The sequence below is a fragment of the Podarcis liolepis genome (assembly GCF_965112155.1).
Source record: "Podarcis liolepis genome assembly, chromosome: 9".
Lineage (NCBI taxonomy): Eukaryota > Metazoa > Chordata > Lepidosauria > Squamata > Lacertidae > Podarcis > Podarcis liolepis.
In genome coordinates, this window is record NC_139564.1 from 36980320 (window position 1) to 36995449 (window position 15130).

Consider the following 15130-nt stretch of genomic DNA (forward strand, 5'->3'; position numbering starts at 1 on the left):
TTCATAAAGGCTTCGAAAACCACATCTTTAGAAGATCTCTCATAGAAATATGGGAGAGATATAGAGGTTTATTAGACTCAAGAACTCCCCACTAGCTATCTCCGTTAGAAGTTATGGATCTTAAGAAAGTCAATATGAGGGGGAACTGGATTACATATAAAGAATTGATTATAAAGGAAGGAGGAAAATGGAAAATGAAACCCTATGAAGAAGTGAAAGAGTATGTGTATGATTGGTTGCATTATTATCAGGTTAACGAAATGTTTAAAAAGGACTTAAAAGAAAGAGGTTATGAGGAAAAAGAATCGAAATTTCAAATAGAAATAATAAACAATGAAAATAAAATTTTGTCCAAGATGTATAAAATCTTGCTACAATGGTATACAAAAGACGAGGAAGTTAACTCAGTTATGATACACTGGGCCAGAGATCTGGGTTATAATATACAGTTTAACGATTGGATAAAAGTGTGGAATGAAAATATAAAATTTACGGCATGTACTGCGTTAAAGGAAAATGTTATGAAAATGATTTATAGATGGTACATCACACCCGTGAAACTGGCAAAAATGTATAAAACATGTAGTAAGTGTTGGAAATGTAAAGAAAAAGAAGGAACATTTTATCATATGTGGTGGGACTGTAAGAAGGTGAAGGGCTTCTGGGAAATGATATATAATGAGATGAAAAAGATGTTGGAATATACGTTTGTTAAGAAACCAGAGGCTTTTCTTCTAGGAATAGTAGGAAATGAAATAAATAGAATGGACTGTAAACTTTTCCAATATGCAGTAACAGCAGCGAGAATATTATTGGCCCAAAAATGGAAACAGGAACAACTGCCGACGCTCGAAGAATGGAGAATGAAACTGATGGAGTATGCTGAACTGGACAAACTAACAGGAAAGATCAGATATAACGAGATCAAAAGTTCATTGAAGACTGGGAAAATTTTTCAGACTATCTGAAATGTGTATGTCATGAGCAAATAACGCTAGTGGGATTTCAAGAAGTTCTGTAAATGATAGAGGACTATTGTACTGATGAAAACTAAGTGTGTGAAGGTTTATAAAATGCAATATAAAATTAGGAAATGCGTATTTAAAAATTTGAATAATGGATGATTGTCAGAGAAGTTGAAGGAAGTCTAAAAGAGAAAATATGTGATAAATTTAGATTGGACACTATAAATGTATATTGGAAATTTTAATTAAAAATTTAATTAAAAAAAAACAAAATGTGTGTTCCTCCACCATCAATATGGGGTAATGGGTACTGTTATTATCCCTTTTGCAAATTCCAGAAACACGCATATGGACTCAAATCATTTTTTTAGCAGGGCTTGTGAGTAGCACATCACATGTAACACCAAGACACAAGAAAAGCTTGTGAACACTTCAGGATTAATATTTAGGGGAAACAGATGAGCCAGCTGCAGTCAAGTAGTGTGCTTTACATCACACACTGCATACTTAATCCAACAACACATACCTGAGGGTTTTCAAGACTCTTCAGGTATTCTTCAAATGGTCCCTCTATAAACTGTAAAATATTAACAATGAAAAGAATTTGTTAGCGGCATTGTGGTGAAACAGCTTCGACAGAATTCCAGAAAAAGTTCAGCTCTGTCTGGAAACCCACTATGTGATCTGAAAGCCTTTCCAAAGCAGGGGACCCTCAGAGGCCCAGGGACTCTTAATCTCAGGGTCAGCGGTTCGAGCCCCACATTGGTATTGCAGGGGGTTGGACTAGATGACCCTTTGGTCCCTTCCAATTATATGATTCTGTGACTGAATGCAACCCGCAAGGTTTGCTGATGCAGCCTTCACGATTCTCTGGTCTGTAACCATCCTTGGGTGCTTTTATCTAGCTGAAAAGTGTCCTTTAACTGTGATAATACCTCTTGCTGCCCTAGACAGGTGTGTTCACATGTCCTATGTGAATAGAAACCTCTGCCTTCTGCATGGCTAGAATGTAGCCTGCCATACAAAAGTAAAAGTCACAGTCATTGTTCCACACACTTTCTGCCAACCACTGGCACGCAGCTGCTAAAAAGTTAAGGCCTTCAAGCTAAAAATAAGTTCCCCACCTGCTGCTCGAGTCTCAGATTTAAGGGGGAAGGAAAATGCACTCTGCACCTGCTCAGAGGAACTTCATATGTTCCAGGGTTAAATTGCTGGGATTAAAAACAGGTGTCAGAGCTGAGCCCTGGTACAAATTCAACTCTGCGTATCAAAAACAAAGCCTTCAATAACTTCACTGTTTTTATTTATCATTTACTGCATGTCTCTCCCACCTTTCCTCCCAGGAGCTCAAGGTGGCATACAGTTATTCTTTTCCCTATTTCAGGCATGTCCAAAGTCTGTTTCAGGGGCCTAATCCAGCCCGCTGGTCAGTTTAATCTGGTCCATGGCAGTTTATTTCCTGGGGTAAAGTCCCCAAAAAAGCTCAACAACTTCAGTCCTTAAAAAAGGTCAACAACAATCAAATCTGGTCCTCTTTGAAAAAAGTTTGGACACCACTGCCCTATTTTATCCTCACAACAACCCTTTGAGGTAGTTAGGCTGGGAGCGAGTGACTGGTCCAAGATTACCCAGTGAGTTTCTGGGCTGAGTATTTGAACCCTGCTCTCCCAGGCCCTAGTCCAACAACACTCTAACCACTGTTGTTATCCCTAATGTAATGCAGTCCTGCCTGGCAAATAGCCTACCCTCAGCAAATTACTCATAAATAAAGGCTGCAACAATCGCAATTTTGTACAAAAGGTTATGTCGATTCTTCTTCTCCAACATAACACTTAATCAGCCACAGACAAAAAACAGTCTACTATTCAATTCTAAATGTAAAAAATAATAAGCCTAGAACAGTTCACATAGGCAAAACAACCCCAGCCACACAATCTGCATGGAAGACACAACAGATGTCAAAAGTGATCTGACGCATCCCAGAGTGGCCATCTCCACTATTGAAGCAACTTGAGAAAGTATTGCCAAGGCCACGAGAATCACAGCAAACTCTTCCTGGCAGCATCTGAGGATACACCAAGCCACACATTGCTTCCTCCTCCACAAGAATACAGATGTGAAAATCCCCATGGCAGCTCAGGCCACACTGCCTGCAGGAACCATGGGCCCTCTTTGAGGAAGCTCCCAAGCTTTGAGCTTGGGACTGATGAGTATCTAAGAGATGCATCCAGATGACAAGCTTCTGGCAGGTGTGCCAAAGTAAGCAGGTTCACAATACAAATCTGACTCTTGCAACATTAGGAAGATACACATCATACAGTTACAATATGCATATCTATGTGTGTACATACATGTGTACTGCTTTTGTTCATAACAAAGTAATTGACAATAACTTTGAGAAAATGCAGCTACTCTGTTAAGAATGCATGCAAGCAATCTAATGCAAGCAGCAGCTGACAGGAATGCTGGTTTCACGGTATTTGGACACCCCCTCAGAACAAGTTCCAGTGCCCTGAAAAAAAAAGCTGACTCAGATGAAGTATCTGCAAAAGCCACACCTATACAGTGGTACCTCGGTTTAAGAACAGCCCTGTTTACAAACGATTCGGTTTATGAACTCCACAAAACCGGAAGTAGTGTCCCGGTTTGTAAACTTTACCTTGGTCTAAGAACGGAATCCGAACGATGGAAGGGCACCGTCGGTGGGAGGCCTCATTAGGGAAAGCGCTCCTCAGTTTAAGAACGGTTTCGGTTTAAGAACCGACTTCCAGAATGGATTAAGTTCGTAAACCGAGGTACCACAACAGCCCTGTAAGATAAATTAGGCTGAGAAGAAGTGACTTGCCCAAAAATCATCCGGTGAGCTTCATGACTGAGCGGTGATTTGCACCCTGATCTCCAAGGTCCTAGTCTAATACTCTGACCACTACACCACACTGCATTTATTTAGAGCACTTATTAATTTACTATGTTCATTTATCTCTTCCCATTGTGGAACTCAAGGCAAAGTACAAGGGGGTTTCCCTGGCTGCGTCTCCTCCAGGCACTGACCAGATTCAGACCCGCTTAGCTTGCATTAAGAGATGACTGCATCATGTGTCTTCAGCCCATGTCCTGCAACCATAAACCATCTGATCAAAGCAAAACAAAGTTGCCCTTAGCCAGAGTGTGTTGGAAGGAGCGTAGACCCAGGGAAAGTGGGAAAGGAAACGGTTGTTTACACCAACCTTCGCTAACCTGGTACCCTCCATTTTGGACTACAACCCTCATCAGCCCAAGCCAGCATTTTATTTTAATTTTTGTCAACCTGGCGTACACCCACAAAGCAGAGCCGTGAGAAACAGCACTGCCCCTGATAAGACACCCTGCACAATGAAAACATCACTTGCTTACCGCTTCAAAATGCTCTCTGTTGTTCCGCAGGAAGTGTATACAAGCCATCCTAATGTCCAGATGTTGAGCCTGGGAATGGAAAACCTAGAGGAGTCAGATAAAAACAACAACAACGAAGTGTTTAATGAACTGGTACCAATGAACAGACACATTACTGAGTTTCAAACTTGCATAGGCTCATGAACTCAAATGTAAGGAGTCAAAAAGCTGCTGCCTTAGTAGTAAAGGCAAAATAAAAGACAAATATACAGCAAAAACTGAGGCCTGATCTGCACATGTGGAGTCTGAAGTGGAAGAGTAGACTGCCCAAATTTTAATTGGGGCAAGTATGGCACTCTGTGAAAAGTGTGTCCATGCTTTTCCTTAGTTATGTGGGTTTTATTTCTCAAGTTTAGGGAGAGACTGAAAATGGTATTTCCCACATGAACACACCCCTGCAGTCTGAAAGACATAAGAGATGTAGCTATAATACCTTGCTGCTCCATCTCACTTTGACAACTATGACTGCCTCAGTGTCCTACCAGTTCCCTCAGTTGGAACGGGCAAAGAAGGGCACAAAAAGAGAGCCTCACCACCCTCAATCAAGTCCAGCTGAGCAATAGCTTCTCCCAGATCACAGCTTTAAGAGTGGAGAGAAGAGTTCAGAAAAAAATATTTTAAGAATGTTATGTTATGTGACGTTGCTCAATTCAATCTTTTTACATGGTTTTGTATTGTGGTATATAGCTGAACCCTCCCCCCATCCTCAAAAAGCATTGAAAAGCATTAGTAAATGTAAAGGACCCCTGACCGTTAAGTCCAGTCGCAAACGACTCTGGGGTTGCGGCGCTCATCTCGCTTTACTGGCCGAGGAAGCCCACGTTTGTCCACAGACAGTTTTTCTGGGTCATGTGGCCAGCCTGACTAAGCCGCTTCTGGCAAAACCAGAGCAGTGCACGGAAACGCCATTTACCTTCCCATCAGAGTGGTACCTACCAGTATTTATCTACTTGCACTTTGACGTGCTTTTGAACTGCTGGGCTGGCAGGAGCTGGGACCAAACAACGGGATTTGAACCGCCAACCTTCCGACCGGCAAGCCCAAGGCTCAGTGGTTTACACCACAGCGCCACCCACGTTCAGTGAAAAGCATTAAAAATGCTCAATTAACTGAAGTTCTGATTCCCCCAGCAGAAGCCTGCCCCCCCCACCTATAATGTTCCCTTTTTGAGGGGGGGATTTTTACCCATGATCTCCCAAAAAAAGCTCAATAAATCCCCCCCCCAAAAAAAGTGAGTCAATAGGCAGGAGGGATGGTCCAGCACAGAAACAGAGCAGCCTGCCTTGGGCAGCAAATCCTCCTTGCTGCCCAATACAGAAATACAACTCCCTTCCCTCTGCCAGCCTTTTTCGTGGGCTTATTTTACAAAGCTATTTAGTGCTTCAGAGGCTTCAAATCACTGCACACATATTATGCTGTCCTTACAACAATCCTGCGAAGTAGTTCAGTTCTGTCCTTCTTCCCATACTGGGGAGGGGAAGAAAGAGACAGAGACACTCACCTGATTCCTAATTAATTCCCAACATCTGGGGACCCACAGGTGGAGAAAGGCTGCTCATGAGTTCTTAATTCACTCAGCTGCTCCCTGACAACCCTGATAAGCCAACCCAGCAGGCTTGCGGCACCTTAAAAGGACTAATGAAATTGTTACGGCATAAAACATCTGCTGAAATGGACTTCACAAAAGCTTAGGCTATAAATTACATTGCCAGCCTTTTCAAGGTACCACAAGACTTTTTGTTGCAACAATCTAACTCGGAAATTATGGTGTGTGTTTAAAAAAAAACCGTGTTCTCAGAAGTGATTCAGTTATAAGCATCAGGAATCAATCTGACAATACAGCCCAACCCTGTGCCCCCCCCCTCCGTCGCCCCACAACTGCCCCTAGAAGTGGAAGTATTACTAAGCACAAGCTAAGTCCCCTACATTCAGCTTTGGGAAGGTGCAGAGTCATTATAGCGACAGGAAGCTGACCTAATTTCAAAGCAGCCCTGGGGGTGTTTTGCACTCTGCAAGCCAGACAGCGTTGCACCCATTTCCCCAGGCCGAATGCCATATTCCAGTCTGGACATAAATGATCCACGAGTCGGCTAAGTCGCAACAGAAATAAAGCAGACCAGAGGCAAGGCGTTTTGCGTTTTCAGGCTACGCACTTAAGGAGGCCGAAGTTTAACTTTTTTTTCCCTTTTCACCATGGTATATAAATAATATACAAGCATCCCATCAAGCATATACAAAAGGAAGGATAAATATCGTGTCTCCTTTCGTTTACCGGCAGATTTTAAATAGCAGTCTACAAAATTGGGAGTTGGGAACATAATAAACATGGGAGGTGCAACCGAAGCAACTTGTCGGAAGGTAACCAAAGAGCTGGGGAGGAAAGAAAATCGTTTCTCTCGAAACTAAAAAAAGGCAACTAGCAAATCTCTCTCTCAACAGTGCAACAAGTTCGCGGAGGGCGCTGAACTCCGCTTTCCACACAGATTCTTTTTCCCGGACGGGTTTCTTTCCTTGGGCGGCTGCGCCCCTAACCGCTCGCGTTTGGCCCTGGAGACCGCGCAGCCCAGATCCGCAAAAAACTTCCACCAACTCGTTTCCCCCGGCTTTCTCCGCCGCCTGAAGCCAGAGACAGCCGACGCGCGCCGGCAGGTCAAAGTCCTCCTTCCCAGGGGATTCTAGCTGGACCTCGGAGAAGAGGGAGAGAGACCCTCTCCCCGAACAAAGCCGCCTCTCACGACCCTCGCGCCCTCCGCTTGCAAAGGGAGACCTTGCGCACTCACCTGCTCCGCCACGGCTCGGAAGAGGCATGACCCGTCCTTCGCCACTCGCTTGCGGTACAACCCCTGAGATCGCAGGCAGGCGTCCATGGAGGAATCCGGCGGGGCCTCCGCGCCGGAGCCCGGGGGGCTCTGCTCCTCGCCACCTGGCTTCTCTTCTGCAGCAGCCGTAGCAGCCGTCGCCTCCATGTTTATTTATTGCTCCGGGGGTGGCAGGGAAATCGCGGCTTCAGCCCCACATGCTGCAGGAGAAAGCGGGAGAGATGCACCTCAAGCCCCTCGCTCCAAGGGCGGCTGGCGGCGCAGCGGGAACCGGACTCCCGTTCGCAGGTCTCCTGCGAGGCGCACCGCATGCACCGGGCGGCGGCAGCGTCTGCCGCTTCTTGCTCGGCCTTCCCGCCGGAGTTTCCTTGGCTTCAAGCCCGGCGCGAAGAACTTGCGCGCTCCTCCTGCTGCCCCGCTTGGGAAGGCGGCTCTCGCCCGCTCCCTTTACGCATCACTGGGCTCCCGGAGCGGAAACAAAAGAGAAACGAAACATGTGGCGCTTTCCCTCCCTGAAACGGGCAGCCCTGAAGTTTGTTTTCACTTTCAGAGCCAGACCGACACCCAAAGGGCTTCTGGGAGTTGTGGTTCGGCCGCTGCAGGAAGCGGCCGCGGCGGGGAGGGAGGGAGGGAGCCGGGAGGCAAAGGGGCTTGCAGGGAAGCGCGGACTCCTCTTATAGGAGAGCGGAGGAGCAAAGCAGCTGCTCTTTCCCGCGGAGGAATCCTTGGCCACAGCGCGATAGCTGTGATATTGGTGGCCAAGCCTCAGTGGTTATTTGGTTCCTGCTTAGGGGGCGATGAGGGTTCTGGAAACTTTAGAATCCACAGCTGGGCAACACCACCTTCATTAAGACCAAACAAAACTCCGCAAAGCAAGCTTTCAAGCTCTCCAGAAGTCTTTCTGAAGCTAAATGTTACAAAGTACCCCCCCCCAAAAAAAGTCCAAAAGTTAGGCTGGGTGTTTAAGCCATGAGACCTGCAATTTTAGACCCAGTTCGAGGGTGGAGGTTGCAAACATTCAGTGGGCTGTGCACACACGTCATACCATAAAAGTACATTCGTTCCATCAGATAACTGGGCACTGTCGTTAAGAGTTGCTGGGAGTTGTATCCCTCCTTCTTTTCTGCAAATGAGCTTTGGATGTGAAGTGACAGAGAAGAGGGAGTTTAAGCATGTGCAGAGTGTCTTTCCTTCTCTCTAATAGTGACTGAAGAGTACTGTTTGTGGGTACAATGACTGCATTTTTCTTTACTTCTCTGCCTCACAAGCAAGCCAGTACAGTATGCTCCAATAAGCTGGGTCTTAAAATGGCACTCCCCACACCGGTTATCTGTGTGGAATGTTTGCTGAGTTGCAAATGACACCCCTCCCATAGCACCAAGCGCCCCGGGTGATCTTAGGCCAAGCACAGTATCTCTCAGCCTCAATTCCCTCTCAGAGTTGTTGTGACGATAAAATGGGTGTATCATGCCCAGGTGGTGTAGACAGAATGTAGTGGGATGTACACAGAAAAGGTACAACGCTCCCACCAGTGTGGAAAGTCAATTGCAACTCTGCTTGTCACTTGCAATGGAAGAACGGTGAGTGGGTAGCACTAGGAGCTACCTTGTCCAGAAGCAGCCAGGCTTAATATGCTCCTTTTTCAGCCATAGACACAAAAGCAACATCCATTCAATGAAAATCCAAATGCAATAACAACCACAACCAACATAAAACTCAAATATCCACAATGTGCTACCAATTTACATATCACAAGGATACCGGTACAATATTTAAGGAGAATATTGTTCTCTTTTCAAAAGTGAGCACACATTGCTTGTTTGCCCCATATTGGTTATTTGGGACATCCTGAGAGAATGGAGCAAGCTCAACAAAGAGCTGCTGGTGGCACTTTAGAGAGTCCCTAATTTTGCAGGAGCTTGTGAGATCTTACCAGCTGGTATCAAAAACAACACAGGCTTTTGTGGCTCCTTTAAATGTTAACAAATTATTGTTTTTATCATGAATAATAATTTATTATCATTCATGGATTATGGTCCACTTAATCAATGCGGCTAAACGGAAGCTGCTGAACCATTAGACTTGGACTGGAGATTGGGAGCAGCTCTGCCTGACTGCGGAAAGTAATTAGGTGTGCATAAACACTATTCATCTTGTTTTGCCCATTCATTCATTACATGGCTGGCAGTAGATCACACCGACGCTTGATTGTATATTTTACTCCCTTCTGTAGACCTTGTTTGCATTAAATTTTGCATAGTGATGGCTTTTGCATTGATGTGTCTTCTGCCCTCACTTAGTAACAGTTAATACACACGATTATTCTTTCTGTTGTGTGTGTGTTTGTAATTTGCCAAGTTACAGTACTTTGTGTATCTAATTAAACAGGTTTTGATCCACAGAAGCTTATAGCACAGTAAGTTTGTATGCCTTCCAAGGTGTTTTTCTTCCACATGCTGGCTGGGGGCTGATGGGAATTATAGTCAGAAAGCAACCATAAGGCACCAGGGACTCAGCTATACAGCTGCAAATAAAATGTTTTAAGTGTATTGTAAAGTGCATTATAAAAATGTGGTACTAGATGGCGATGGCAAGCTATGGCGAATTCAATATATTTTTCAAAACATTTTTTCAAAAAAGCATTTTCACAACTTTTTAATGTGTCTAGATTCCACCTAGGTTAGTGAAGAATGAGCTAGATAATAATGTGCTGTCTTTGGGTGTGATGAAGCCTTTTACTGGGACCAAAAACTCTTCCAAGGTACTGAAAACAAGATACTGAACTATGGGGAGGTGGGGGGAATCATGTTACACACCCAGACTGTTGCTTTAGCTGATGAAAACGGCTGTCAAGGGACAAGAAGGCTATTTTAATTTGATAAGGAGCAGCTAGGCCTTGCCCAGTGTTCTTGGATTCTTACCCATTTCAATGAATAATGAAAAATCTGCAGCAAACAGAAAAAAAGATAATATTCACAATACTTGCATTGCAATTAAGCGAAATGCTTTTTAAACAAATCTTGTATGAGGATTTTCTCTTTCCTTTTCAGCGTCTGGTCTCCAGTCAGGAGGAGCTGCAGCCATTCTTCCTGAGGTATCTGGCTCAGGGAAACATATTCCCCTACTAGGCAAGTAGGAAGAGAAGATTAAGGTTCCTTTTGCTCCCCTTCAGCAGTTGAAGAACACATGACTAAGACTTGTTGAACATTTACAGGTAGTAGCCATGTTGGTCTGTCGTTGGTATGAAAGCTCATACCAATAACAAACTTAGTTGGTCTCTAAGGTGCTACTAGAAGGAATTTTTATATTTTGTTTCCACTTGTTGAACAGAAGGTGTGTTATGTTCATTTGCCTAGGATAGGACTGGGATAAGGGGAAGGTCCATAGGCTCACAGGTAGAGCACCTGCTTTGAAAGCAGTAAGCTCAAGGCCAATGCTCAGCATTGCCAAGTAAGACTGGGAGAGACATAGGGAGCTGCCTTATATCGAGTAAATCCAATGGCCCATCTAGCTCAGTACAGTGGTACCTCGGGTTAAGTACTTAATTCGTTCCGGAGGTCCATTCTTAACCTGAAACTGTTCTTAACCTGAAGCACCACTTTAGCTAATGGGGCCTCCTGCTGCCGCCGTGCCGCCAGAGCACGATTTCTGTTCTCATCCTGAAGCAAAGTTCTTAACCTGAGGTACTATTTCTGGGTTAGCGGAGTCTGTAACCTGAAGCGTATGTAACCCGAGGTACCACTGTATTGTCTACACTGAATGGCAGTAGCTTTAGGGTTTCAGACGAAGGTTCTCTCTCAGACCTACCCCGAGGTGCCAGGGATTAAACCTGAGATTTTCAGCAAGCAAAGCAGATACTGTACAGCTAAGCTGAAACCCTGAAGGGCCCTTGACAGTCACTGGAGAAAATACTCTGTTAGATGGATCAATAGTCTGACACAGTATCCAGCAGTGTTAGGATGGTCAGCATCACAACATCCAGGCAGCCCACTGTATACAATCCATACCTCCTAGCAACCAGGTAACAACACTTTATTCCCCTGATGGAGTGGACTGTAGTCCATGAGAGCTTGGACTCTGTTGCTATCGCTGCAAGAAGCTTAACACAGCCGCCTCTCTGGAAATAGTTTCTATAGCATGTGATAGCCTCCAGATGGCACTAAATCCTTAGACATGTTAGCAAAACATCCAGGGCTGAAATACTGTAGGCCAGTGTTTCCCAACCACTGTTCCGCGGCACACTAGTGTGCCGCGAGATGTTGCCTGGTGTGCCGCGGGAAAAATTAAAAAATTCGAAAGATTTTTTTTTTAAGTCAAATTTTCGATTGGGGCGCCGTCACTAGATGACCCCTGGGGTTCCCTCCCTCCCTCCCGCTCTGTGCCTCCCTCCTCCTCCTCCTCCAGGGAGGCCCTTCCTGGCTCTCGGCCAAGGCTTGGCGGCTGCCACTCACTCACTCACTCACTCACTCGCTCGCCCACCCTTCCCTCCCTCCCTGCACCCGGCCTCTCCCCCTCCGTCCCCGGCGCGGGGGCTGCCGGGATCCGTAGTCCCCTCGCCCTTGGGCTCCGCGCCCGCGCGGGGTGCACGAACTACGTTTCCCAGCGTGGCCTGGCGGGCCGGGCGTTTTGTTTGAAGCGCTCTTCTCCCGGCCATGGAATGAGCGCGGCGGCGGCGGCCGGGCGGGCAGGGGCTCTTCTGCGCAGACCCCGCGCAGCCTGCCTGCGCCCCCGCGGAGATCAGGCGGCAGGATGGAGCCCGGGGATCCCCGCGGAGGCGGAGCGGCGGAGGCAGAGGCTGCCCCCCAGGTAGGGCTGCGTCGGGGGGGGGGTTGTTTATTTTTGCAATGCTGCATCCGCGCCGGAGGGGACGCATCGGACCGCGGGGAGACCCCTTGGCGGGCGTGCAAGGCAATGCATGCGTGCAGGCATTGCATGGAGTGCAGTGCAATGCAATGGCAACGCGGCGCCCTGCATGCATGCATGCAACTTCCACCGGCGCTCCGGACTTGGCAGGTGAGGGGGGTCCCCAGTGGGCGGCAGAGAGAGCCGGGAGGGCGAAGGGGAGCCGGGGGGAGCAGCGCTGCTCCCCGAGCCGAGCCCGGGGGGAAACTTCGGCGTCGTTGCGCCGGGTGTTGGAAGCGGAGGCTGGCGGGGGCCCCTCACCTGCAAAACCTGGTTGCCTCTCATATATTTCGTGCATTGCATTCATCGCCCGCTTTCTCCTCCAAGGAGCTCCCGGGGGCACGCGTGGTTCTCCCCGTGTTATCCTCACAACAACAGCCCTGCGAGGTGGGTCAGGCGAGTGGCCCAAGGGAGCACCCAGGGATTGTCCTGGCCAGGTGGGGTGATTTGAACCCTGCTCTCTGCCCGGTCTTCGTCCTCATTTAGCCCCCACATGTGCATGACTGTGCATGACTGAGGTTTCCCCCCCTCGTCTTGGCTATGGTGTGAGTCTGTGCTGTTAATTAATGGGGTTCTGCCTTCGGAGAAGATGAGCCAGCCCTCAAGAAGGTGATTATGTAATTTGCTAGCAATTCATGTCCCTCCCGGCGTGACGCTGCGCGCTGAGGTCACGGGGCTGTAATGGTGGTGTGCCTCGAGATTTTTTTCATGAAACAAGTGTGCCTTTGCCCAAAAAAGGTTGGGAAACACTGCTGTAGGCATCCTACACAAAGACAACAGCCCCAAAATATTACAATTTAGACTGTAGGCTCCTCAAGACAGAATCAGAGAATCTTAGAGTTGGAAGGGACCATGAGAGTCATCTAGTCCAACCTTTTGCCCGTGGTTTCGAACCCACAGCCCTAAGATAAAGAATCTCATGCTCTAGAGTTCTCTGTGTTTTGTTTATATTTTTCTGTAAAACACCAGGTATACTGATCTGGCTGTATAAATATGCAACAACAGTTATGTTCCGATGAGAGTGTGCTTTCCATTTCCCCCGTTTATTCGTATATAATTTTAAACATTTTTTCACAAAGATCTTTTTAAAAAGATGGGCCCATTGCTTGTCCTAGGAGTATTGAAATTAATGGACGTAGCTAACCTAGCTCCATTAATTTCAAGGGGTCTACTCTGAGTGTGGTTTAGATGGATACAACACACAATTTATTACATGGGCAGTAACAAATTTAAAATAATTAGAGCCCATACATAAAATCCTTTGGAAACCAAATTGCACAGCACAGACAATAGGATCAGTTTCACATGTGAGGCTCATCATCTATTAGCAGCATGAGGGTGGAGATCGTGTGCCACAAGGTAAAGTTGATTTTTTCTGATTTAGTGAGATCTTGTGCCTAGATCTAATTTTACTTTCTCAGTGGTGGAAAGTATGTTAATTAGAAACTTTAGGATATAAGTTGTGGGGCTTCTTGTAATTTGTCAGATAGCCAGTATGGCATATTCAAGAAACCATAAGGCACTCATTAAGAGCACTCAAAACAGCCTATCTGACAGCAGGGCTTAAGCACCTTATTCTTTCCTCCACCAGGTCAGCTTGGGGTTAAAAGAAGTGGCGGGCTCAGCTCTACAGCGCCCCTTTCATCATGGCAGGAAAGGGGACTGCAGCCCAGCTGAATCAAATGGCTTGGATAACCAACGAGATTATATAATGCATCTGAATCTTACTCTGAGCAGGTTGTTGCTGGGAGCAGTAGTACAACTCTTGGAAGTTCACTGCCTGCCTCTGATGTTTTGTCTACCCATTCCAAAATCTACCTACCTGCCTTGGCCCACATCTGTTTGGGCCCCTTGGATCCATAGTTATTCTCATGGACTTGACCCAAACTTAGTTAAGTTGTTTGGCTTCTACCACACTGGGTCCTGACAGGTTTGAGCAGCTGGCGGGAGGAGTTGGGGGTAATGTATATGGCTTGCAGAATGGTGTCTACGAAGCAAAGGAGCTCTACACTTAAATAAGCATTAGATGGCAGTATGCTAAGTAGCGTGAGAATGAACAGGTTAATTGCTAATCTCGTGGCTCATTCTTGTTTTATCAGTAGCTCAGTGTAATCATGAGCTTCTTCCTTGGCTAAGACCTTGGTAAGGTCAGTTTGCGATTTTGGATTGTTTCAAGACTGTACAGATTACAAGACTTCCCTTCAACCTCACAAAATATTTCGTCAAAAGGTCCATGAGATTCCAGAAATAGGGCCCTATGAAAAATTATGTCAAAAATTCTAATGATCAAATTGCAAGGTTTTGGAACAATATGTAATATTGACAGTGCTAGTTTCTTTGAACTTAAAAACTATATACTCTTATTTACCAAGCAATCAAGCTGACCACCTAGGCAGGTGCTGATCTCTTAACCAAAGGAATAGTGTTAGGCTTTTATTTCGGCAGTCAAATCTAAACTTAGTAAGAAGGCATAGGTGTGGCATTTGCTTATTTGTCTGGCATTTTGCTTCCATCCCCCAAATGGCACATGATAGCTATTCTGCTTTTCTACATATGACAAGTTTTTTAGAGGCTTGCCATTTTAAAACAACTGTTTTGACATTTGTTCCATTCAATCAACTCTGCTTCTTTCTAATGATATTTTGTAAGCAAATAGAGATGATTCAGTTGGCAATGACTCCTGCAAGTGGTCTGTTTTAGGAACCACTGCCCTAAACCATTGTAGAAGTCCCTTGCCTCCTAATTCCTAATGCCAGTTTACGAACTGGAGAACAGAATGGTGTCTGAATGAGATGGCCAGTGTATTGCTGCTCTTAACAGACAAGCTTGTGTATGTTTCCCCAGAGTTAAACTCAACTGAGTTTAGTGGGGCTTTCTTCCAGATAAGTGTGTATAGCAGGGACAGGGAACCTGTGGCCAGACTACAACTCCCATCATCCCTGTCTATTGGCCATGTTGCCTGAAGCTAATGGGAGTTGGAGTCCAACAACAGGTGAAAGGTTACAGGTTCCA

General features: G+C 46.0%; 1 protein-coding gene across 3 annotated transcripts in view; it reads right to left on the reverse strand.

Moving 5' to 3' along the window:
• Positions 1–15130, reverse strand: part of OTUD4 (OTU deubiquitinase 4) — a 72102-nt gene that overhangs the window by 21898 nt on the left and 35074 nt on the right. Inside the window, exons 1-3 of one of the 3 annotated variants that reach the window (XM_083519867.1) lie at positions 7178–7795; positions 4359–4442; positions 1492–1542 (exon numbers count right to left, since the gene is read on the reverse strand). In XM_083519867.1, the coding sequence (XP_083375993.1) occupies positions 1492–1542; positions 4359–4442; positions 7178–7363 (321 nt within the window). In that variant the 5' untranslated portion in view covers positions 7364–7795. Of the gene's footprint in view, positions 1–1491; positions 1543–4358; positions 4443–5898; positions 6028–7177; positions 7796–15130 lie in introns of those variants that run through there. The other 2 variants (XM_083519868.1, XM_083519869.1) reach the window with 2 other exon arrangements.